The sequence below is a fragment of the Ailuropoda melanoleuca genome, chromosome 1, assembly GCF_002007445.2.
Source record: "Ailuropoda melanoleuca isolate Jingjing chromosome 1, ASM200744v2, whole genome shotgun sequence".
Taxonomy (NCBI): Eukaryota; Metazoa; Chordata; class Mammalia; order Carnivora; family Ursidae; genus Ailuropoda; species Ailuropoda melanoleuca.
Window position 1 is genome coordinate 194,844,433 of NC_048218.1, and position 26,837 is coordinate 194,871,269.

At 42.0% G+C, this 26,837-nt stretch overlaps 1 protein-coding gene across 7 annotated transcripts in view; it reads left to right on the forward strand.

The window, feature by feature from the left end:
- CALD1 (caldesmon 1) overlaps positions 1–26,837 on the forward strand; it is a 181,132-nt gene that overhangs the window by 145,488 nt on the left and 8,807 nt on the right. For 4 of the 7 annotated variants that reach the window (XM_034672516.1, XM_034672513.1, XM_034672508.1 and 1 more), the window contains 9 exons: positions 673–1,621; positions 2,892–2,966; positions 8,006–8,148; positions 14,879–15,143; positions 17,909–18,049; positions 22,818–22,861; positions 22,965–23,043; positions 24,888–25,025; positions 25,463–25,558. In XM_034672516.1, the coding sequence (XP_034528407.1) occupies positions 673–1,621; positions 2,892–2,966; positions 8,006–8,148; positions 14,879–15,143; positions 17,909–18,049; positions 22,818–22,861; positions 22,965–23,043; positions 24,888–25,025; positions 25,463–25,558 (1,930 nt within the window). The remainder of the gene's footprint in view (positions 1–672; positions 1,622–2,891; positions 2,967–8,005; positions 8,149–14,878; positions 15,144–17,908; positions 18,050–22,817; positions 22,862–22,964; positions 23,044–24,887; positions 25,026–25,462; positions 25,559–26,837) is intronic. The other 3 variants (XM_034672530.1, XM_034672535.1, XM_034672520.1) reach the window with 2 other exon arrangements.

Genomic DNA, 26,837 nt, shown 5'->3' on the forward strand with positions numbered 1-26,837 from the left:
CCTTGCGTCCCACAGATCCAGCTCAGTAATTCTAGGTGACTTCACAGCAGGGGAAAATACTGTATGATACTAGAGAAATCCACTCATTTCTCAGTTTGGCCTTTGTCTTAGTTTTAGTTCCCCAAGAAGCGGATTCTGAAACAAACAAGATTTAAGCACAAGTAGTTCATTTGGGAACCGGTCCCAGGAGACGCTGGGAGCGGTGTGGGAAAGTGAACCAACCGAGGAAGGGAGAGCAACCAAATAAAGGTTTCATAGCCACCCCTGGGATCCGGAGCTTGCCTCCACCCTCCACCGGGAGGGACTCTGAGATCCAGTGTGGTGCAGGCACCCCAGAGTTATGCGACTCAAAAGGTGAGGGGAACCGAGGTATTTATACGCTAACGCTCTTTCAGTTTTGTTTGAGGGCAGCTCCCCAGGGGCATTGATCCTGAAAGCACTCCTGGCAGGTAGAGTAGACGCCAGTGGCCAGAGACCAAGGGCAGAGGCCTGCGTGTGCGGTCTGCTGAACGCCAGGCGGGCCGGCCGGCACCATCAGGATAAGGGGGGCGAAGGGGGGGTCCCCTGGGCGCACACGGGACCCCGAGCCTCAGTCCTGGCGCGCCCCAGGCTTCGCGGATCCCGCGGCCGCATTAACCAGCAGGCTGTCTTTGGTGTCGTTTCTGTGTCCAGCGTGGCCGACGAGGAGGTGAAGCCAAGCTCCTCGCACACGCAGGCGGAGGGCGACGACGAGGCTGCGCTCCTGGAGCGCCTGGCTCGGCGCGAGGAGAGACGCCAGAAGCGGCTTCAGGAAGCCCTGGAGCGGCAGAGGGAGTTCGACCCCACGGTCACGGACGCGGGCGTGTCACTCCCCAGCAGAAGGACGCAGAACGACGCCGCCGCCGACAGCGAGGCCGCCGAGAAGGAAGAAAAGAGCGAGCGGCGCCAAGAAAGATACGAGGTCGAGGAGACGGAAATCGTCACCAAGTCCTATCAGAAGAACGACTGGAGGGACGCTGAGGAGAAAAAGCAGGAGGAAAAGGAAAAGGAGGAAGAGGAGGAAGAGAAGCCAAAGCAAGGGAGCCTGGAAGAAAATCAGGTAGAGGTGACGGCAGAAGGCGGAACACCAGACACAGCGGCTGTGCCGTTGGAAACGGGGCAGCTCAGTGCAGAAGAGCCTAGAACAGAGGAGGAGCCGGAGCGGGGTTCAGATGAGGCCGCCCACAATGGCAGGATGGAGACAGAAGGGAGGGAACAAGCGGAGGCAGACAGGGCCAGGCTGGAAGCGGAAGAAAGAGAAAGGATTAAAGCGGAGCAAGAGCAGAGGGTAGCGGAGGAGCAAGCAAGGCGGGAAGCAGAAGAAAGGGCGGCTGCACAGGAGAGAGAGAGGAGGGAGGCGGCCGAGAGGGAGAGGGTTGAGCAAGAGAGAAGAGCTGCGGAGGAGAGGCAGCGGGCAAAGGCAGAGGAAGAGGAGAAAGCTAAGATAGAAGAGCGGAAGCTTCGGCAGCTAGGAGAGAACAGGAGCGAAGTGCAAGAGAAAAAGCGCAAAGGGGAAAAGGTAGACGAGAAAAGAGAAGGGAAATGGGTAAATGAAAAGAAAGTACAAGAAGATAAACTTCAGACAGCCGTGCAAAAGAAACAGGTACAGTAAACATTTTGCACCAAATGTGTGATGCCTGTGACTTATGAGAAATGTAATGCACACCAGACTTGGGCCCGAGGCATGTTCCTGCAGCCCCACGTGCTTGCTGGTTTGGCAAGCTGTTCATTTTTTTCGGCCATAGCAATGTGCAAGCATGAAGCAGTCAATCGATGGCTAAATATTCAATCAACCAAATTTACTGGGACAGCCAGAGAGAAATTAATTGCTCTGTGCTTGCTTGTTATGAATACCAGAAAAATGAATTAACCCAAAGATGATAAACGTGGCGGTGCTGTGTTGACTTATACTTCTGCACCTGCATCTAAATTCATTCATTTTAACAGCTGACTTCTAGCCATAGGTCTACATGAGGCAAGAGGACCAGAACTCCTCCCCTTATCCACGTGTTTTGCATTTAATTAAAAATTATAAAAGTTGGAGTGGGAAAATGACATAAAGAATCATGGTCAGAAATTTCATCTTAAGAAGGCAACAATAACCCCCTTGAAATCAGCTGGCATGCTTAGGAGGGAAAGAAGTCAATTTGGACCTTTCATTGAGTATGTCAAAACCTTGATTTGCCATCATGTAGACCTGAGCTTAATGCAGACTTGCAGAAAGCCATTCATTCATCTGAGGTGGCATCAATTTATTACTGACTGGTAATTAAGAGCATACATTCTGGTGCTTTTACCATCAGGATGACATGAATAAATTCATGTAGCCTGAGAAAGGGGAGGGGGATGTTTGCAAACTGTGAAAGATTTTTTTTTCTGTCTGCAAGCCTGCATTAAAAGCACTCTACCTAACCACCACCTGCATCCCTAGCCTCCCCCCGCCAAAAAAAAGAGAGAAAGAAAGATGCTTGCATATTCACCTTTGCAGAGAGAACTCTCTCTCACTGAGTCTGCATTGTGCTGAAGTTGTCTTTCACTCCTGCTTGTTACAAAGGGCTCATGACCACAGCTGTATTTGAGACCATCAGAAACAAAATGCACCAAACCACACAAGGTTTGTAAACATGCACAAAGGACCACCACGTCAGGCTGTATTTCAGGGAGCACAATGGCAGGCACGTGAGAAAACATTTTGGTGGCAAGAAACTATCCCACGTTGCTGTTTAGAGTCACTGGCAACCAGGGTTATGTGAGCACACTGAGTCAGCAAAATCCTAAGCCACGTGCAAAGTGACATGAGCACCCTCTCACTCTTGTAAGCTAGAAAGGGCTTCTTTTAAACGAGTGACCTTGCCACTCTTGAAAATAAAAAGGAAGAAGAAAAGGGGGCCAAAGCACAAGCTCAAAGAGAAAAGTCCCAAGAAGACAAACCTACCTTCAAAAAAGAGGTAAATATTATTGAGAAATAACCTAATCATAAAGCAACAGAGAGCAGTGTTCCATGACATTTCAGGTCTGCTGATCTCAAAATTATAACCTCTAATCCAGTGTTTTTCAAGCCATGACTTGACTTCATGATTCATTGAATGGTGAAATCAACTTAGAGCATCTCAAAAGTAGTTAAATGCGTCAATGGACATTTTAAAACATGAAATTGAATAGAAGATATCAGAGGGCATCATAAGCAGTACTACGTTGTGATAGAAACTGTCCTTCTTGCTGTGGGTCACAAAAAGCTTGAAAAACACTGCTCGGATCCATTTTTCCCGCTTTCTCCTCTTCTAAGTGCTATTTTTTTTTCTCCTTGAACCATCCTACTTTCATTTCAGTTGTGGAATATTTCCAACTGGCTCTGATTAATGATTTAACTTTCCAAAGGAAAAACACTCCCCCACATCTCAGTAGAAAATTCGATGAGCTGAAGATGGTATTTGGTTTTCAAAAGAAAAGTTTGGCAAAATGTTCTGCATTGCATTTCTGAGGCACACACAGGAGCTGGTGGCAGGGTGTTTGACTGTAGGTAAGTAAGCCTGTCAGTGGAGCAGGGCCGGCTGCAGAGAGAATGTCATTACGCCCCCACGTGATCAAAAGGCCACATCAGAAAACCTGACCTTGTTTTAACCATTGTGCTTACGTTAGCCCCAAGTAAACCTAAAAACTGTGACAGTATCTTATAAGTTCGAAGTGCTTAAACACGGTAAAACGAAATTATCGAAGGTAGGACGATTTGGATTACTTTGGGCATGGGTCTACGTCAGAGCTGTTGAGGGCCAGCTCAGATGGACTCCTGCTGCACTTCTATGCCCACTGTTGGCACATATTCGGAAACAGAAAAATCCATATTTAGAAAATTAGGTAACCAGATTAACCAGAAAATTAGGTAACCAGATTAAGCAGGTAACCATATTTAGAAAATTAGGTAACCAGATTAACCAGATTAAGCAGATTAAGCAGATTAAGCAGTTATTTTCTTAAATGCTTTTTCATAAAATTTGCAGAAAAAAGTAGGAATCCCTAGATCATGTTCTATTTATTTTGGTTAAGATGTACGCACCTTCCTTTTTCTAATAGAACTTGAGGGGGTTTGGGAGTAAATACTGAATACAGACACCGCCCATTTTAAAGGAAGGTGCAAGCGGAAATCCTAAGAACTAGGAAGTTGCATTTGGTTCCAATGAGGCAGCTAAGGAAATGGTTGAATATTGTTGGGAAGCACTGTTCTCATTTCATAGCAGGAGAACACCTTACAGATTCATCCACAAAAAATGAAAGTTACTGGAAGCTAAACTCAAACAGAAATGTCCCACTTGGGCTCTTCCATAAAGCTGGTGTTTGGTGGTGAATAGCTTTACGGAAGAAAGAGGGCATGAAGACCTAACTCAGTGGAGGAGGGGAGGCTGAAAGAGCACTGTTTGGATTCTCTATTGAAAATGTAATTGACTTCCCTAAGATGTGATTGGGTTTTAATGGCACAAACATTCTGTCTATATATTGTGCCCGTGAGCAAGAAAGGGCTTGTGAGTGGTCACCCAAAACCGTCCTTCTGCCTCTTTTCAGAGAAGGCTCCAGTCCCAACAGTGGTGGTGGCATAACCATCACAGACCTGCCCCCTTTCCCAGTTTGCTCTATAGCCTCTAGAGTCCCAAAACTTTTGGCCTCTTTTTTACACAAGGTCAGATTAGCCACTCAACCCAGGCTCAAAAAAAAAGGAAGAAAAATCTGGTATTCCTGCTTTAACATTGCGTATGTAAATTACTAGTTGAATGACTAGATTTCCTCCTTCCAGCTAGTTGTGTGGTTACTTTATGTAAACAACTGTGAATCAGATTTTACATGATTTAGCCATTTCAAACACCCTCCTCCTTTTTCCCCCCTTTTTTTGTTAAAAAATAACAAAAAAAATTTCCTTTCAAGGAGCTAAACAGGATCAGTCAACCACAAGTAAACACAAACATCACGTGAGACTTCTTAGAGAAAACATTTTTCAGAAGTCACTCCAATCTCAGGGAAAAAACTGTCTTTCTCCCCCTGCAGCCCTGCAGTTTTAACTGTTTATAGCAATGGATCACAGAACATCAGCAACCTTGAAACTTAGCTTTCTTTTTTTCCTCTCCAATTACAAAATGCATTTCTCTTTTAGTTCTTCAACCCGGAGTAGTTGGTTTTTTTTTTTCCTGGCCTCTAACAGAAGACCTGTTTCCAGCAGAGTTGTTCGTATAATATTGAAACTGATATTCATATCATGTACCAAAGTTTCCCAAACATGGGCGTGCATGTAAATCACCTGGAATCTTATGAAATGCAGACTCTGACTCCGTGGGTCTGGGGTGGAGTCCAAGCTTACTGCGAGGTCTGTGTTGTTCGCAGACCAAACTTTCCGTGGCAGAGACATCCATGTGGCAGACATTGGACCCAGAAAAGGAATTGAGGCTTCAGAGTCTAACAGAATCAAACCTCATCTGAAATGTAACTTGCCCCAGTTCTTGTCACTCTCCTGAAATCAAATAACGCAAAGCATCACTCTACAGAGACTAACAGCTCAGTCTTTCTGACTGCACACTTGATATTTTGAGGGTCTCTCTGGCACCAGGCATGTCAGTTGAACTCCAGCTCCCCCCCCCATACACCCATGTGTTAACCTGTTGGATATACCAAATATCCAGAGTTTTATCCAAATGTCATATTTGACCAGAGCCTGTCATAAGCTAATACTATCTGAATGTGAAGCACATTAACTGTCCAGGATACGTAGCCACCCATGAACCCATCGGCACAGGTTTTCTTCACGGTAACATTCTGACCTAGGAGATCAAGTGCTTTTCCCCCAGAATCTCATGAGTTTAGGTTGAATCTTTTGACTCTATTCCACTGTGCTCCCTAAAATTTAAAGGCACTTTGGAATTTATTTATTTATTTATTTATTTATTTCCCAGAAAGAGAAAATTATTTGCAAACTCAAATCAATATTTCATTGGGAATTTTTCTAAGAAAGTCTTCATCTTCCAAAGAGAATATAAGCATACCATCCTCTATAACCTTCGCCAATAAAGGCAGAGCTGGAAGAAGGGGCGAGGGGATAGAGGGGATTTTTCTTCTCTTAGACGTGTATTGTTTTACAAATCTACTTTATACACGTTTTTGGTCAATAAGTCAGATAATGCATTTTGGAAGAATGGAAATATCTCTGACTCCAAAATAGGAGAAATGAGTTAAAGGAATTTCTCTTTGCCTAGTGCTTCACAAACCATGAGATCGCAGAATGTGTTTTGTGGGTTCCCAGAAATGGGACACCCTTCCCCCCAAATTTGCCTCCCCAGATACTTCTTAACCGGGATATAAACTCCAGTCCCTGGTATGTGGGGCAACATCCAGCAGTGAAGGGCAGGACCACAATAGGCATTGCCTGCTCCTGCCTGCCCAGTGAACACAGATCTTCTGTGGCAAGAAGCCACCAGCTTGCTGCAGTCAAGCTGTAGGATGGACCAGAGCAGAGCTTCCCTCACTGCTCTCTAGCCTTTCACGACAAGTCAGGAGCCAAGAGGAAAATGACAGGATGAAGGATGAGGAAGAAATCCTCTGGTCAAACCTCTCTTATGTATGGAGAGCCAACCTCCCAGAGAAATCAGGTGACTTCATTTTAGCTAGTCTGTTGACAGCACTGGAGCAAAACCTCAGCTTGCCTGACTTCTAGACAAAGCTCTCAGAGAGGATGGCAAAACAACAGCCCCCTTTTTCTCATGTCCGAGGGATAGCCTTGGAGAAAGATTGAAGTCTTAACTCATTAGGGCAACATGGTACTGAATAGTCCATCTGAGGTAATTTAAGCAAATAACATCCAAAGAAGGCAATCAGGCAAAGGACTACTCGAGGCTCATCAGTAAAGAGGGGGGAAAAAGTACCGTGCTTCGTAAGACATTGCACTTGAGGAGTAAGTGTTCAGAGGGTATCAGAGGAATAGTTGGAAAGAGGTGAGTGATCAGATAAGGGGAGGCCATCCTGGGCAGCACCCGAAGGCCCAAGTTCTTATGCCTGCCCTTCCTCTGTTGCTTGCTTTAGAACGTTAGTGTCTAGTTGCTGGTTGTCTTGAAAAGAGCAATAATGAACCTCTTCTGTTTTCACACTCAAACTTTAGGAAAGGGTGAGCTGATACAGGTAATCTCAACCCCCTAACAAGCTATGTAAATTCACTTTACTTTGAAATAATGTGTCTCATTTACCGTGAGGACCTTGTAATACAAAACTCATTATAATTAAAACTAACACCCGCTCTCCACATAGCACCTTCCTCTGTCTCCCCAACCATTACAAAACCTCTTCTGGTTTCCTATTCCATTCAAACTATAGTGGTTTAGATGACTACAGACATGGTCCCACAGGTCTGAGTCATTTCCCTAAAGGTAGGGTTACTATGTCGTCTATCCTCAGGACCCTGGTTACTCATTTGATTAAAATACAAGGGTGGGCTTCCTCTGCCATCTGCCAAAAATTGGCTTGGCAGATCTGGTAGGTTTCCTTGGCAGGTTTCCTTTTTGCCTCCTCAACACATTTGTTTCCTTTTCAAAGACACAGTCTTTATCCAAGAAAAAAACTGTCCAACCAACCTGAACATTCTCCCATCAATGCCACACTAATGATCACTCTTTTCAGTGGGAACTATAAAGAGCACTCTTACATGGAATTCCCAGAACATAATAGTTTCCAAACAGTAACACCTCCACTGCTCTTGAAAACAAAACCCCAGTGAAATCAGGGATGATCTCGGTTTCCTAAAATTGTGGTCTAGGTCTTTGCGCAGAGGCTGGAGGACCGTAGCTCACACTCTAAGTATTTCCTCTGACCCCGGCTCTGCCATATCATTCTCCAGTGGTTTGTTTTACTTCTGAGTTTTCTGGCTTCTTAATAATTCTGGGTCTTATTTGGTGATACCAACCAAAACCTAATAGGATTTTTATCATTATGTTTCTTCCTGATGTGTACTGTTGATTAGATCAAAGATGAGAAGATTAAAAAGGACAAAGAGCCCAAAGAAGTGAAGAGCTTCTTGGATGGAAAAAAGGGATTTACAGAAGTGAAGTCACAGAATGGAGAATTCATGACCCACAAACTTAAACACACCGAGAATACTTTCAGGTAAGACACAGAGACTACTTAACAATGACTGTGTTCACATGTGAAGAAAAAATAATAATCAGCCTCCCTGTCCTGTGCCTCCAGACAGAAACGTGCTAAACAGGCAACATATTTCTGTTGTGAAGTCATTGGCCATTGTCTCAGAGATACTCAGTCAGCAGGTCAGGCTATCAATCACTAACAGAAGACCAGCAGTCTTTGCTCAGACAAGGTTTAATCTGCTTTTCCCATTACTTAGCAAAGCAGATCATGCTTAGGATCCATGTTTTTGTTCCCTGCCTTAATATGCTCGTGTAAGATCAGTTTATTAGAAAACATTATGACTGGGGTTAATGTCGTTGATTCTCTGTATGGTCCAGCCAGTTTCGTAAGAGACACTTGTCAGTACCATTTTCAAGACTGTGTTTTTTTAAAGACCATAAATGTTGCTTAAAACTGAGATTGTCCTGTGGCCAAATATTTGGGAAATGTTAGGTTAAGCTAAGTTAATTAGATCTCTTTACCACAGGACTTTGAGAGCACTTGATGTTAATTTGCACTGGGAATCTCAAAGAGGGAGGAATAGGGGCACGACACTAGTGTTCCATTTAATACCCCTTGGAGAACCCTCTTGCATAGCTTCAGCTTCCCCTTCTCACCCCACCAACCCCCCCCCAATCATGCTGAATATCTAGACAATTGATTTTAGGACAGATAGACAAGTATGTACAGGTAAATCCTTACTTCTAGATACACTGAATACTGAGAGCTCCCCGCCAGTTCTATAGAAGGACTCAAGTGACAGAAGCCTGCTGTGGACACCTGGCCCCATGATTCTTTGTGCCCCACTCCTACACATACACTCCCTCCAACCACTTGTGCCAAATTCCCACCTCTGTTAGGTCACTGGCGGCGGTGCCAGATGTCCTGGAAAAGAGTCTTAGGTCCCTGAAACGTGGATTCCCATGGGGTTGTTTTGGCAGCAGTCTTGCCTGTAGACCTTGTTCTTCTGAACAGTTCAAATAAGAAAGTCCCCAAGAGCAGATATGGTGAAGTTGGACGTATTCCTTACACCAAAGTCTCTTGGCATTCAGAAGCAAGCAGAGCTCCTAGGGCTCTGCTCCTCTAAGCAGGCTAAAGTGGGGAAATATAATTGTCCCCAAACAATTTCTCTATACAAAAATTTGAGCAGAAAGGTAATCACACTTAACCAAGGGAGAGCCCATGGAAGAAAATATGCACAGAAAATGCCTAACTGTGAAGGAGGGGGATGCATAGGTCCTATAGACGTTACTTGGGACTGGCCAGAAAGTAGACTTTAAGTAGAACATGAAGAGTGTATTAAGAATGCTTAGGGGGCGCCTGGGTGGCACAGCCGGTTAAGCGTCTGCCTTCGGCTCAGGGCGTGATCCCGGCGTTATGGGATCGAGCCCCACGTCAGGCTCCTCTGCTGGGAGCCTGCTTCTTCCTCTCCCACTCCCCCTGCTTGTGTCCCCTCTCTCACTGACTGTCTCTATCTCTGTCAAATAAATAAATAAAATCTTTAAAAAAAAAAAAAAAAGAATGCTTAGAAAATCTCGAAATCGATTTGATTCCAGTTGGTAAGCTGAGTCCAAAGCTTGCTGAAGTGCCATTAGTTTAATATTTCAAAGCCCTAGAACAGTGTCAGGTTCATGAAAAGTATCCAAGGAATATTGCCTAACAATATGACCATCTTATTATTTGATAGTTTAAAACAGGTTTTGTGGGTATGAGTATATTTTTTGTTAAGAAAAATAATGTTTTTTAAAAATCTGTCAGTAGAAAGAAGTTTAGTTAACAATTACCAAACTTGCCAACCAGCTTTACTCCAAACTCAAATTAATAATTAACACGCCCATTGTGTGGAAATCCAGAGAGCTGGGAATTGAAAGAGAAAAATCACAAGGATGGCAACAGGTGTAGTGCTGAGAATTCTTAAATGTGACTCTGGCCTTAATTTTTCCATCTTTGGGCAGAAAAAAAATGACAAAAACAAGCAGCCACCATATCATTCGTTTTTGTTTAGCTGCTAACATGGGTTAGTTTTAGGTTTAATTCGAAGTTGATGCCAATGGAAGCAGAGATGCCCGGTTTTGGTGTATAGACTTATAAAGTGAGGAGCTTTATAAAGAAGGAAGTAGGAGGCTCTGTTTAGAATAGCCGTGTGCCTACTAGCCTCACTGCAAACAAACTGTCTTCATGGTGAAAGGTCTGATGTTTATCTAGGCTTATGCTAAGGAGGCCGAGGATAGAGGCGACACCTTCTGGAAGAAATATCCATTAATGTCACCCTTAGTGCTCAAGGCATGCCGGTACATCTGAGTAGAGGTGACGTGGACAAAACTGTTGCTACTGTTTTGAGCATAGCTCCTCACGTTTAATTACTGCCCCCCTTTGATATTTCTGTTTTCTGTGATTAGATTGTTTTCTCTAAAACGTGACATAAAAAACCTCAATTCAATGAGCAAGGTATAGAAAAAGCAGATTATACCAAAGGTTTTATAGAGAATACAAAACAGGCATTTCTTTGCTTTCCATCTATTTTTAACATGGTAATTAAAGTTTTTTCTAATTATAGGAAAAAAGATATTCATTAGGAAACATTCAGAAAATAGAAGTACAAAAATAAGCACCCACCACCCAAGACAACTACCAGTAACATTTTACCCAGATATTTTTATGTGTATATATTCAAAATAGACATATATAGTATGTATATGTGTGACTGTAACTATAAATATATATTTTTAAATTGGTTCTTGCATTATATCATAGCCACCTTTCTGTACCAATGAATGTAAGCTTACAATTAATAATGTTAGAGTATTCCACCAGATGGATGTTATCATGATTTATTGAACCCATCCCTAATGATGGACATTTTCATTGTCCAAAATGAAGACTGAGCGACACCTAGTGGAATCCAGAGAAGTTTCTATAGGCATGTGTTCCATCCAGTCCAATTCCTTTCCTGTCCACTACCATGATGAACACAAAGAGAGAGCAAACTCATTTCTGAAGAAGAAAAGACCTTGAATTAACACAGATTTTTCTCTCTGGTGCCACAGACCTATGAACTTATAAGACTCTGAAAGAGCAACATCCAAGTTTTAAGGGACCCTCTAACCTTTGTTTGAGTTCAAAATAAAAAAGTTCATCTTTAACTGTCAAGAACCTAGAGCAATACTTTAACACTTTTTAACCTAAACTCTTAGTAAGAAGTAAATTTTACATTATGACCCAGTTCACAGCTACATATATATACTTATAACGGAAATGAACGTGAGAAGGGATGGTACTTTGCCTTCCTCTGTGCAGCGCACTCTGATGTTTTCTGTTTTGTTTCATTTTAATGCTGATTTTAATCCACAGTACTGATTTTTCCATCCTGCAGCTTGAAAAGGTTGGAAAGGACATAGTATACTCAGAACCACCTCAATGTTTGAGGTCCCTGGGTGGCTCAGTTCGTTAAGCACCTGCCTTTGGGTCAGGTCATGATCTCAGGGTCCTGGGATTGAGCCCCACATCGGTCTCCTGCTCAGCGGGGAGTCTGCTTGTCCCTCTCCCTCTGCCCCTCCCCACCTGCTGCTTGCACGCTCACTGTCTCTCTCTCTCCCAAATAAATAAAATCTTGAGAAAAAAGAAAAAGAAGTACCTTGATGTTTAAAAAGCATGAGATGTACACGTAAGATCAGTACGGGTGATTATGTAGGCTTGAACTCATTTTCTGATTTATTCTTCTTTCCTGTTCCATTGCTAAAAACACTGAGCCCTTTTCTACATGGAATAAATGGTAACAGACAATGGTAATTCATCTCTTCCTTAGAAGAAAGATTAGGGATGGGCCACCTGTGTTCAGAGCTAGTTAAGCATGACCTCACTGCTTGTTAATAAGTACTTAAGTAGCTGGCAAGCTACAGCCTTGTCTCTTAGTTAAGGACTATCTGTAACTAGACACACTTTTGAGGACACCACTAAATTCTCCTAAATAAAGTGCCAGGATGATCCAGGTAACATGAATTTTGCTCCACTGAAAACTAGGGCTCTGCAGCAGTTCTGTCAATACCAACATGTTTTGAAGACAATTATCAATGTCATAACTCTATTAGATGGCAGTTTATTAAAGGAGCTCAGGGTCAGTAGGTGCTAATGACCTCTCTCCTCTTTTTATATGATTTATGTAAAAACACTAAGAATTTTTAAATTTTTAACATAGGGACCCCTGGGATAGTGTTCTGTCTCTAGTCTTAACATGTTCCCAATTCTACAGTAAAATCCCTGGGGTTTCTCCTTAATCCCAAAAGAAAACTTCAACATAATTTCAATTTTATTTCTTTTTTTTAAGAGTGACTTTCTTTCTTTTTTAATTTTATTTTTTTAAGAGAGGGAGAAAGGAGAAAGAGGGGCAGAGGGAGAGGGAGAGAAAGAATCTTAAGCAGGCTCCATGCCTAGTGCGGAGCCTGACGTGGGACTTGATCTCACAACCCTGAGATTATGAGCTGAACAGAAATCAAGAGTCAGATGCCTAACCAGCTGAGCCACCCAGGCACCCCTAATTTCAATTTTATTTGTAACTTATAAAAGAAGTACCCATTTTTCTTGCTGTTTTATAAGCTGTGCCATCTGATAAAGCATTGTTTCCACCAGAGCCTGGAAGGTAGTTAGGCCCAGACTGTAGAAATTCTAGAGTCTTACAGGTAGGAAACATCCCTCCCAGACTCTCTAGTCCTCAGGGTAGGAGGTGAGAGGTAGAGCTTGATTCAGTTGATTTTTTATTTTATGACAAACCATATTTAACTCCTGATATAATTCTAGTACAGTGGAAAGAAGAGTATACTTGGTAGAGAAACACTAGAATCTGATCACGGCTCTACCACTTTCTTGCTACCAAAAGTTTGGGCAGATTGTTTTCTCTCTCACCCATCACTTCCTAATTTGTAAAATGGCAGTATTAACCTAATCTGCCAACTCCCGTATTATTGTGACTATTAAATGAGATAATAAATATGAAGAGGGCCTATAAAATGTAAGTAACAACCCTAACTACACCACATCAGGGCTAATTTAGTAATTTTAAGTCACAATTAGGTATATTCCTGTCATGTTAGACCACACAAATTGAAGCCATAAGGTAATGCCGTCATTACGAACTTTCTTGGAGCACCTGTTTAAGAATGGACATACATTACTGTATTTATAGCTGTTAATCAAGAATCTAAGGGTAGGGGCGCCTGGGTGGCACAGCGGTTAAGCATCTGCCTTCGGCTCAGGGCGTGATCCCGGCGTTATGGGATCGAGCCCCACATCAGGCTCTTATGCAATGAGCCTGCTTCTTCCTCTCCCACTCCCCCTGCTTGTGTTCCCTCTCTCGCTGGCTGTCTCTATCTCTGTCGAATAAATAAATAAAATCTTTAAAAAAAAAAAAAAAAGAATCTAAGGGTAATTTCATCTGCCAGAGATCAGCTGCTGAAGTCAAGTTCAAGACAAGGATGTGGATAAGCAGATTTATTTCAGTGTCTACCCTAGTTTCAGCCATCTTTTCCTGTCTCCCAACCTGACCCTGTAAGTCTTCCCTCCTGATCCGTGATTCAAGGCAGATCCAAATTAACCAGTAACTTATAGCAGAGGACTACTAGGGTCACACCTAGATTTTAGAATTCAATCTAATGGCATCGTTTTGCATTACATGCCTTCCTTTCCAGTAACAACTAATATTTATGATAATATGTGTCAACATTTATTTAATATGTAATCTCATGGAATCCAAAGAGTAGCCCACTGAGGTAAATAGAACAAATAACATTTGCCTTGTTTTTCTGTGTTGTATCATGCATGTATCATGGATTTTTTTAAATTGTGGTTAAACACATAACATAAAATTTACCATCTTAACCATTTTTAAAAGTGTACAACTCAGTAGTGTGAAGTACATTCACATTGTTGTGAAACATCTCCAGAACTTTTTCATCTTGCAAACCTGAAACTCTATACCCATTAAATAACTCCCCAGCTCCCCTCCCTGCAGCCACTGATAACTAGCATTCAACTTTCTGTTCCCTGAATTGACTACATAACTCGTGTAGGTGGAATTATGCAGAATTTATCTTTTGGGGACTAGTTTATTTCATGTAGCATAATATCCTCCAGGGTCATCCATGCTGTAGCCTGTGACAGATTGCCTTACTTTTTAAGGCTGGATAATATTACACCGTATGTATGCACCACTTTCTGTTCCTTTATTCATTTGTTGATGGATATTTGGGTTGCTTCCGCCTCTCCACTATTGTGAGTAATGCTGCTATCAACAAGGGTACACAAATATCTTTTCAAGATCCTGCTTTCAGTTCTTTGGGATATATACCCATAAGTGGGGTTGCTGGAGCATATGGTAGTTTCACCGTTAATTTTTTGAGGAACCTCCCTACTGTTTTCCATAGTGGTTGCACTATTTGGCCCATTCTCCATGCGCCATTTTCCTACCGACAGTGTCTGTTTGCACCGTTGTACAGCTAGGAAACCAGGGGTAAGTGGCAGAGAGGGATCAGCTTCAGACCTTGAGATTCCAGGCAGACCCCAAGACCCCTTGGGCTGGTGTGAAGATCCACTGTGTTTTGACGGGGGCAGTAGAGATTTCTTTTGTTGTGAGATGCAAAGCCTGCAGACCTCCCTCCCTCGCTTGGTGGAGGCTGCCATACTGACGGTTGTCAAACCCCTTTGCATTTCCGGACAGCCGCCCTGGAGCGGGAGCAAGGGGCAGCGAGGCCAAGGAGGCGGAGGGCGCTTCGCAGGTGGAGGCCGGCAAACGTCTGGAGGAGCTTCGCCGTCGCCGCGGGGAAACCGAGAGCGAGGAGTTCGAGAAGCTCAAACAGAAGCAGCAGGAGGCGGCCCAGGAGCTGGAGGAGCTGAAGAAAAAGCGGGAGGAGCGAAGGAAGGTCCTGGAGGAGGAAGAGCAGAAGCGGAAGCAGGAGGAAGCCGAGAGAAAAGTCAGAGAGGAGGTAAGAAGGGCGCGGCCCGCCTGGCACGGCAGCTGCCCCGGGCCCCAGTCCACGTCTGGTGACCCTTCTAGCCCGGGGAATAATTTTTTCGTGGTGGAATGCTGCTGTTCTTTTGAGTGTGGACTCTTACAAATATATTTTAAGAAAAATAAAGTTAACCGTGCGCTAGGCACAGTTCTAAAACCTTTATCCTTAGTAATTTATATCCGTTTACAAGAACTTTCCGATGCGGGATGTGTGTACTCTTATTATCCCATTTTTCAGATGAGGAAACTGAGGCACAGAATGGGTTAGTAATTTTCCCACGGTCCTGTTTGCCTTAACCCATTCCTCTATACTGTCTCTCAATAAAGAACAGAAAGCAGAGAAAGATGAAAAGATCTGCAGATTAGATATAAGAGCCAAGAGTCACGTGATAGTTGTTTTCTGATATTTGATGAGCTTTGATAGAATTTTTTAAAATAACTTTTCTTTTTTTAATGGAAGAATAAGGAGATGAGGTCGTCACAAGCAGAGGCAGTATCTGCTTTGTTCATTACTGTAAACCCAGGAGCCTACACAGTGCCAGGCATGTAGCGGAGCCCAGTAATTATGAACAGATGAATGTGTTCCGCCTTTTAAGACAGAACTAAAAACAACAGATAAAGTTACAAGACAAATTTTGAACACTGAAAAAGCGCTTAACCAACTACAACTTTACAAGGTGCATTCTTTCCTTTCATCCTGAGGTGTATTATTATTCTCATTTTATGGACAAAGAAAAGGGAATCAGATTATTTAAGTGACTTATGTGAGTCACTTGACTAGTAAGTGGTAGAATCAGTATTGGGGCCTCCATTCTCCAAATCAGCTTAGAGCTTTTCCCTCTGATCTTAGAAGATAGTGACCTTCCATCATTCAAACTTTGCAAAAAGACTTCCGATGGCTCAGGGCGCCTGGGTGGCTTGTTAAGCGTCTGCCTTCAGCCCAGGGCGTGATCCCAGGATCCTGGGATCGAGCCCTACATTGGGCTTCCTGCTCTGCTGGGAGCCTGCTTCTTCCTCTCCCACTCCCCCTGCTTGTGTTCCCTCTCTCGCTGGCTGTCTCTCTCTCTGTCAAATAAATAAATAAAATCTTTAATTAAAAAAAAAAAGACTTCTGATGGCTTTCTGACACGGATCCTCTGCAAAAATTGCCTGACCTGCATGGAAAGTTTGGATAAATTATTCCAAGGTCTCTTCCAACTCCAGCTCTCAATGAGACAGTTGCCTTTGATTGGGAAGTATGTGGGATGATAGTGCCTTAGAGTCAAACATACCTGGGCTGGTATCCTTTGCCACTTGCAAGCTGGGGCCTCAGCAGAGTTACTGAACTAAGATAAGCTAAGACTTCTTTTCTTTACCTGTGAAATAATGTCTGCTTAGAACGTTGATGCCAGGATTAAATAGATCGTTGTGTTCATGGTGCCTGGTAGTTATAATTATTGTTATCGTTGTTATTGTTATTTAGAGGAGCAGAGTATCAGTGAAGGCAGAAGAGAAACACTAACTCTTAGAATTGGATTGGACCTAGGAGATTATTTGGTCTGACCTCCTGCCAAACTGTCGTTAGTCAGTAGAGCCACAGTAACAAATTCCCATAGACTGGGTGGCTTATAAACAACAGAAATTTGTTTCTCACTGTTCTGGAGGTTGGGGAGTTCAAGATCAAGGCTTCAGCAAATTCTGTGTCTGGTGAGACCCCGCTTCCGAGTTCATAGCAGTCTTCCCACTGCTTCCTCACTTGGCAGAATGTGGAAGGGAGCTCCCTGGGTTCTCCTTAATGAGGGCACTAGTGCCATTCATGAGGGCTCCACTCTCATGATCTAATCACCTGCCAAAGGCCTCAACTCCTAAAACCATCATTTTGGGGGCTAGGGCTTTAACTATATGAATGGGGGGGGCACAGACATTCAGTCCATAACACAGAGAATCATTCTGCCAGGTGAAAATCCAGTCTCTGCTTGAGAACATATAGTTTGAAAACTACAAAAGACTACACACATCTCTCAGTCTGTCATTCATAGAGGATGTGCAATTTGATCAGTGCTCCAAATGTTTTGCCTGAGAGAGAAGACGGGGAAGAGTACTGTAGACCAGGATGGAAGGCACAGAGGGGTTAATGAGACACACTGTGGTGCAGTGTCTATATATTTTCACATTTGTCAAACCATCTAAAATAATCTACTCAGTTGAGGCGGGGACAACCATAAAATTTTCTCTTGTACAATTTGGTAAATACAATACCGTAGATTCATATAACTTTGCACATCAGTTATCTCATTTGTCTTCACAACCCTCCTAGAAAGGAAGGAGAAGGGACATTTGTATTCCTTTTCTGTACACAGAAATGGAAGGTCAGTGGTAAATGATCTGACTGGATGGTAATGATAACGATCAGCTTCATACTGAGCACGAGGCCCGGCATTTTACATGGGCTTTCTTGTGTAGCCCTCAGGACAGCTATCATTATCCCCATTTTAAAGATGATAAACTGAGGCACAGAGCGGAGAAGTGATGTGGCCAAGGTCACACAGTTGGGAAGTGGCAACGCCAGGGTGTGAGTCAGGCAGTTGGACCCGGAGGCTCAGGCTTAACTTCTAGCCACCGCCCTTGAGGAAGGGGAGGCATCCAGTCCAGAACCTGGCTCGTTTTCCTCTGGGACTAGCGCTCTCTCCCCTCCAGCACTCTTTCCTTCTGCCTTGAAGCTCATACTGATGTCCTTGTTATGTGTTCTTTCTCGCTTAGGAAGAGAAGAGGAGGCTAAAGGAAGAGATTGAAAGGCGACGGGCGGAAGCTGCTGAGAAACGTCAGAAGATGCCCGAAGACAGCTTATCAGATGACAAGAAGCCATTCAAGTGTTTCACTCCCAAAGGTTCATCTCTCAAGGTATTTCCCACAACCAGAAAGCCTTCTTATAACACCTCTGTTATAGAGTGATGGAAACTTGATTTTGGCCCCTTACTTAGTTATTCATCGTTCAAAACCTTTGCTTCATTTATCTTTTTGCTCCTTCTTTCAGCCTTTTTACTCTTCTCTTTGTAACGTGTAGGGAGGAGAGAAATAAAGTGGAGAGCTTTGTATCTGTTGTTCATTAGATGCTTTGGAGTGCATTAAAATGACATTCAGCGACTATCTCTAGATTTCACTGACCCATGCCTTCCAGATGCCTCATTGCTCCGAGCAGTTGAAAATGGAAACATTGAAAGTGTCTAAAGTGGGCAACTATGTTATAAAGGTTTGAGCTGCTTTTCATGCTAGCTGTTCACTTTTAATTTATCATTATTAAAAGTAGGGCAGCTGGAAATGGTACTGGTGACACCTGAAAGCTGTTGTCATGGGAGGAGATGCAGTGTAACTTGGGTAGGGTCCTTTGCCAGGATGAATTTGGTCCCATCACTGGCTTTGAGGAGCACAGCTCCTAATTGATGGAGGACCAAAGTGCGGGCAGGAGAAAAGAGAATGAGCGGGAGGGAGCCCAATCAAGGACATGAGGGAAGGGTTGACATGCAGAGAAAAGAGAACAGAAGCAAGAAAGCGCTATCTATTATTTATACGCAATCTGACATTATTTTCAAATATGTGTTTTGTTTTGAGAGTTAACATTTATTGACCCCCTGGCACAGTGAAGATAGTCAATACATATTTGCTGAAGGAATAAATGAATGAATGAATCTTCAGAGATTAGAGCTTTTAACACTTTTATTTCTCCCTCATTTTCCATCAGCCTAGCTAGGCTACAAAGCGTGGACGATGGGCAAAACCAGCCAAGAATCATAGCCGGGCTCCAGCTGGTTAAATATATGTATGTGTGTCTATGATTGTGTGTGTGAGGTCATGTTACGTGGCCTGCTAAAATGACCAAAAGCCAGTTACTTACATTTTACAGTTATTACCTGTTTCACAGGAAGATCAGCATGTTTGATCCTTAAGGAGCTTCACTTAGTCTTAGTGATCGTCAGGGTCCCAGTCATAGTCACCTCCCAAATAAACTCCTCATGCTCGAACCCTCTCTTCTCAAGATCTGCTTCGGGGGGAATTGGAACTAAGCCACAGGGGATTTTATTGTTTAATATTTGATATTTATAACATACCTAATGGTTGCTGTGTACTATGAGGGCGAGAAGTACAAAGCAAGGTCATTGCCCCTATGGCATTACCGTAGCCAACTGCTCAGGGGAATCTAAGAATCACCAGGTAACCCACTGCAGACTACCAGAGCAGTGAGAGCTCAGAGCTGAGTGAAATGAGTAGAGAGAAGCTTTGTGGAGTTGGTTGAGTTTTATTGATGGACACTGAAACTTGGATTTCATAAAGTTTTCCTATGTCCCCAAATCTTCTTTTGGATTTTTAAACCATTTAACAATATAAAACTTATTCTTAGCTTGAAGGGTGTGCGAAAACCATGGCCTGCATAAGGCCCATGGGCACATGGGCCATGGTTTGCAGACCCTGCTCTAGAGGAAAGAGCGGAAAGGCAACAACAACAACAAACAAATAAAAGCAAAACACAAAAGCAAAAAACCAAAAACCCCACTCGGTTCAGGCTATTTCCGTGTAGTGACCAGAGTTTGTTCTGTTCCCAATCTGGGTCCTTGTGTTCCTGGCTCATCAATAATCCGAGAAAGCCATGTTCTCTCTCTACCGTCCTTGAAATCCAACCCACGCTAAATTTTCTTTGAACAATCTTGGTAACACAAAGAAAGTCATAGTCATCTAAGCTTCTAATTGCTATTCTTTTCAGGAGAAACTATAGCCCGTGTCCTTTTCTTCTTCAAATATCTCTTCTCTACTAAATTTTTCAATTTACTTACTTCTCTGGTGTTTCCTGCAACCGGACTCCTGGCTTCCCATTTCATCCAGTGCCCCTAGGAAGCCATTCATCTACTCCCTCTGATAGAGAGCCATGTGTGAGCAAAGTATTATGTTAAAAAGAAACAAAAAATTCCTGTATAACAGAGACATACTTTCAGAAACAAGCAGTCTCTTGCTTTTCTCCAGAGTATGTGCCTTGAAGAATTTGCTGTAGCTCTGGTTTTAAAGCTCAATTTCATATTCTGTGATTGAATTCCTACAGTTGTTGATACTCTTGGCCCGGCCACTTTTATAAGCGGTCATAAGTTAAGATTGTAGAATGCCAGCACAAGGGAAAACATTTGTATTTGACCTCAAAATATTATCAACTCATGTATTTTGTTAAGTTCTCAGGACTCCTATTCCTTGTCTGGGAAGCTCTGAACCTGGTGTCTCACAGTTAAATTTTGTTAGTGGTGAATGGTTATTCTTACGTAAAACATGCACAGAACAAATTTTAAGTAAATTAAATTTAAAAATTGGGTTTTTATTGTTGTTGTTTTCATATTTTGGTGGTGGAAGGGGTGTAGAGTAAGGAGAGAGCCAATTTTCTGAAAAGAACAGTATGCTTTTTTTCCCTTGAGTTTTATCGAGACAACACTGCCACCTCTTGGTCTTCTGAAGAACCAACTGCTCTCGTTAAAGTCCTTACACAGAAATTTGTTGAGTGTATAAATTCAGTACACATTGTTACACTATCTAGATGAAGTTAAGGATTTCCCAGTAGGAATGCACCAGTAAATGGATGGTGAGACCTGACAAAATGTGATAATGAAGTCAAGCTGTTTTTGATGTTGTAGATACAAAAGGAGATGTCAGAGTGTGAAAATCTCCATCATGTGAATTAATGGGATAGCCAAGGTTGGCCAGCTCGTCCCAGAGTCAGAAGGATGCTGGCAGTTCTACAGAGAACAAGTCTCACCTCTGCTGCCCCTTCCTTGTGCTTCTTTCCTTTTGCTATGTGTTTCATTCCTTCATCCCCCCTGCCCTGCATGTGTTCCCCAAATCCTCCTGCATGGGTTTTCTCTGCCACAGATGTCCTGTCCCCTGTAACTTGTGCACACCTACCCCCCCACCCTCACTTCCATAAACTCAATGATAAAACTGTAAACTAAACTATAAACTAAAAACCTCAGCTCCAAATCAAAACTACTGAAAAACTTCTCCACTGACCCCAGAAAGTCACCTCCTGAGACCACAGCATTTTCTTCTTATCCTTACTATGGTACCTATCATGGAGTGTAAAGTATTTTATTTTACGTTCTACTAGTCTCCCCTACTAATTGTGTTCTCCTTAAAGAATAGGACACTGTCTTATACATTGTTGAGTGTTCAGCTTTATAGAGTGCGTACTCAGTATGTATTAGTTGGTTAGTTGTTTAGCTGACCGGCTGGCAAGGTTAAAGTAGGATGGCTGGTTGGTTGGCTGGCTGGATAATATTAAAAGTGCCAATGCATTGCATGGTTTCAATGTATTTCACCTTATTCAACTGGGAACTTTTTCTCCAGAAGTGCACTTCTAAGTTATATTAAAATCAGAAAAATAAGATTTAAGACACTTTGCATCCCATAAACGTAGGGCTACTGATAACACTTTTTTGCATAAAATTTTATTTTTAATGAGTTTGCTTTTATCATTGTGAGAAATCATTGGAAAGAATGAAATGCCCCCACTAACATCTATAAGGATGGTATTCAACTGATATTAGGAGTGAAACATGTTTTCCAAAAAGCCTGATGGTGTTTATTCAAAAGTCCACGAGTCCCAGGACAGTCCAGGCCAGAAAGAACAATTGACATCTCAGAAGACTCTAGGGGACACTCAACCACACCAGCCTGGAGTAGCTGAAGTCTGGTAGATTCCTTGGCTGCCCTGAACAGGGCGGAAAATAGACCCCTCAGCCTGTGTGTGCCTTGGCACAGGCTGTCACATACAAAGGTTTTACTATGTGCTGATTTGGGTAGGTGATAAGTGACAGAGGCTTTCTCCCCTGGCGTTGGGTATCATAAGGAGTCAACAGATACTTGCTGACTTACATAAAACATCTGATTTTAGTGATACAGTTTCAGTAAAATATAATGTTTGATTTAGTAGCTTTAGGTTTAGTAAAAGGAAATTCCTAGCTTTAAAAAGAAAAAGGATTTTATCAAAGACTACCATTTCACATATATCCATCAGTTTTTCTGGGTTTTTTTCTGTCATTCCCATTGGGCCAACAGGGGTTTCATGGGAGGCCTCAGCCCCGTGGAGCCATGCCCCAGATCTCAGTCTACTCCCATCCACATCTTTCACATTCAAGGCAAATTAAATTCAGCAGTAGGCTTGACAGCTGTCAACTAGGAAGCCAGGCTTAGCAGGAGGTGAATACTTCACAGTTCCTAGTTACCTTTCTTATTTGATCCTACTACTCATTAAATTTATAGTTAAAACACTGTGGGAAAATTTTGTTAATCAAATATTTATACTCATATAAATACGTCCTAAAGGGTAACAGCACATGCTTTTGGAATAAATTGTTGTTATCTTGAAGTGTAATTATTTTGCCGCTGATTGACGTTTCAGAGGCATTTTTATTCCATTTCGTCTGGTCTTTAATTTGCCTCCAGAACTTTGTGTTTCTGCACACTTTCTCTATCTGCCATTTGTCCCCTCCAAATCTCACTCTCAAATACCTCATAAGTAGTTTTATTATTACTATTACCCTTACACACTCTGGTGCTTTTACTCACCAGGTGGCATGGGCTGAGAAACACTGTTTATAAGCTGCAAATATTAACTGGGTTTTTTTTTTTCAACTCCTAGATAGAAGAGCGAGCAGAATTTTTGAATAAGTCTGTGCAGAAAAGGTAAATATGGCTGATTTGTTCAGTTGAGAATCATCAGCTGTTACATATATGGAAAGATTCTCTCTTGTATTTTTATGTGTGTGTGTGTTTATTCACTTAACAGTGGTGTCAAATCAACTCATCAAGCAGCAGTCGTCTCCAAGATTGACAGCAGACTGGAGCAGTACACCAGTGCAATTGAGGTGAGGTGGCCTCAGAGTCGTGGGCAGAAACAGACTCTGGATGGATGACCACAGACGTTTAGGGCAGCAATCAGGTCCAGGAACCACATTACTGTGGTAGAATATTAGTGATGCTTCATTATACGTTCAACTAGTTATAGAGAAGAGCAGTGATAAATTGTAGAAGATTTTAAATAAATTATTATTTTCTACTTTTAGCTGGAATATTCTTTAATGAAGCTATTACTCGTTTAACAAATGGGCCCATTGGTTTTGAACTATATTACTTGTATGTTCATAAGTGTATCTTCAATATCCTTAATTACTTTTAAAATGTGTTCCTATATGCAGTTTAAACAGTTACAACTGCAGTTAATCCTTTTTTTCTATAAAAACTTTTATTATCAAATAAAATTAGTAGTATGAATTAATATAAAGGTGATAGACCAAGTTTAATCATTATCAATTTCAAATTGATTGCTTTGTGCTTGAAAGACGATAGTTTTATGCTTCTTTCTGTTCCAACTCCCCCCCCCCAAAAAAAAGGGGGTCTATACTATTTGGAAATAAAATATATTTCCAAGTACTAAAGCACTTGGTACGGTGCCATTGATCGAGATGTGTTTTTTTCTCCTTTTGTAGTTTTAGTCAATGGTTTTTACCCTTCAGATGTGTATCAAAACACCTGCTGTGAAGTAATTGCATCAGTTCGGTTTGATTTTTCTCCTCTCCTTTGTACTGCAGTGTGGAGATACCTGTAAAATAGTTCAGAAACAAATGTTAAGAGGGAATAAGAAATAGAGAGGTCTGGATGATATGTCAAATGAATAATCAAGTCCTAACACTCAAGAGGTGATTTTTCACAAGATTAAGTGTCCAGAAAAATATAAGACAAATTGCAGATAGTTATTTTCTGTGGTTGAATTGATCAGAGCTCTAATAGGATTAACGAAGCCGAGACTGTGGCTTTAGAGCTCACACGGCCCAGGGAGATTTGTTTATGTGCAGGCCACTGATGGTACGTACCACTCACTCTGGCCGGCCACCCTGGCAGCACACGCCACACGCCACAGAGCAGGACCACCCAATTCTGGGTATGCCCGTCACTGCTGCTGGAAACCTATCTTGAATGCACACCTTTCATTTTTACATCTGTTCTTCCCTCCTTCTGGTATATTCTCCATACAGAGGTCTCTCAGTTTTTCAACATGTCTCTGTGTTCGGTCCTCTGTATATGCCCTTCCCTCTACATGGAACGGCATTGCTCCTTCTCTTCACCTCACCACTTCCAGACCTTCTGTTGGATCTCGGTTTCAAAGTCACTTCTTCAGAGGAGTTTTTGCTTCTCTAAACTAAGTATTATTCCTCTCAGGTATGCTCTCTCGGCATGCTTTACATAAAGCACTGCATTTATCTTCCATCGCACTTACCACAATGTGAAATAAATATTTGTATAACTAGTTACTGTTACTTTCTGCTATTAAAATGTTAAGTCCACTGTAGCGCACAGAGAGACTGTCTTGAGTAATTCTATATCCCCAGAGCCTAGCGCGCATACAAGCCCTGCGCACATACAAGCACTTACCTGTTGAGGAAATGACGTGAAATACCACCTTCACAATCAGGGGTGTCCCAGTAAAAGGCATCATTTCATTTTTGGAATATCCTCTGATGTGGGTATTTTGGTATATTTGAGGGATATAGGTCATCAGAATGTAGTTTCACCCCAGAATTTTTGGTGAAGGTGAGATTTTTTTCATATCACAATGAATTTTAAATGATAATGTTGAGGGAGACAAGCTCACCATAATTTTATGAGAACAAACTTGTCAGCACCGCCTCTAAAAAGAATTTGCGCATTTCAGGGAACAAAAACCGCAAAACCTCTGAAGCCAGCAGCCTCGGATCTTCCTGTTCCTGCTGAAGGTGTCCGCAATATCAAGAGCATGTGGGAGAAAGGGAATGTGTTCTCATCCCCCGCTGGGTCAGGCACACCAAATAAGGTCAGTGTAGGATTTTGGTCTTTTAATTTTGGAGCCTGGATTTTTTTTTCCTTTTTTTTTTTTGTTTTTAAGGAATCACAATAGTTTATTATAAAAGCAGCGAAGATGTTGATTCTCTCAGAGACAATGTGTTCAGAAGGCTAGACTGTGCCCTATGCTCTGGCCAGTATTCCAAATGAAGTGCCTGAAATTAATCAGCAACCCCTGGGTTGGGTGGGGGTTGGGTGAGGGGCAAGAAAACCAGGTAACATCGTCTTTAAATATCAAATTTAAGGTTTATTTTACTCAAAATATTAAAGATAAAGATCAATAATTGCTTAGTGTCACATAATGGTTATGTAAGGTAATACCTAATGGTATTTTGAGGTTATTTTGAAGTTTTTTTCCCAAGTAAAGTTTTTTTTTTTTTCTGTAATGTTGGATTATTGACTTTGTAGGAGACTGCTGGCTTGAAGGTGGGGGTTTCCAGCCGCATCAATGAATGGCTCACTAAAACCCCAGATGGAAATAAGTCACCCGCTCCCAAACCTTCTGTAAGTAACTCTGGGTTTTTCTGAAGTATTTGATCTCTCAGTTTCCTGCAGCAGAGGAAAACAAGGTGTTGTTGGTCTGTTTGCCTGGAAAAGGTGGTGCTCCTAGTCTTTGCTGTTACCCTGAATAGCAAACAAGGAGGGGCTCAGCTTTAGAGAGAAGGGTCCAGAGCAGCCGTACCCTAATTACCCAGAGGATACCAATCCCGAGGGACTGGAGCCCCAATCCCCTCTACACCCTGAGTGCAGTAGCTAGCCAGAGCTTTAGCAGTTCACAAGTTACACTCTTAACTGCTCTATTTGTTTAGCTTCCATTCTAGAAAGCACAGTTAGGAATTTGAAGGTGAAAATGTCTAATTATCTTGGCCACTTCTCAGTCAATAGCCCACCCTAGACTTATTCCCAAAACAATGTGTATGTTGGCAATTTTGAACCATATTTTCTAATTTGACTAATTTCTGTAACTTAACACAAAAATACAGTTATTGGGCAGTCGTCGAAATAATTGCTATAATTTTATTGTCAACACCTCCAAAGGAAAGCCATTTAAAACAAAAACACACAGAAAACTGGAAACTATAAAAACTGGTTATGAATGTTATTTTTGGAAATGTAACTTTTTTATTAAGTGAGGCTATCTTATTATAAAAATGTTCTTTTAAATTTTTCATTGAATGTCTGTGATAATTGCCTTGCATTTATCATTATAATCAAAATCCTTATTAAGCTCCCTACTGTATATTAGTGGGCTTTCTCTGTGAAGTTGCTTTTATACCTTTGTTGGTGCCCAAGGGAGCAGAGCCTCCATTGGTATAACCACTCCAAGCCAGAGGTAGAAGGAAAGCTTTCTAAATCATCGGCCTCTGCATTGTTGACCATTTAATTGCATCCACTGGCTCCATATTTAATCTCCAAAGTAGTCAGTAAAGTTTATCACTTTTCCAACCTAAAAAGAAAATAAGGAAGTATTTCCATACATTTCATGGGTACAACTCCTTGGAAACAGTTAATATTCAGCCTGAGACTTTCTGCGTTAGGGCTCACAGGAGGTGTAAAACTAATGTAAACCCAAGTTAAAATTGGAAAGTCTATATATCAGGGCGGAAAAAATATTTCCCCATCCAAGTAGATATAGAAAGAGGGGCCTATAACTAGAGACAGTTTAGGCAAGGGATCATACCCAAAAGGTATATTCTCTTTAGTGCCTCAGATTTCCCCAGCACCAAAGGTGACATAAAGAGTAGGAATTACTTTTTTAACTGGTAACTTATGTAAGTTTTGT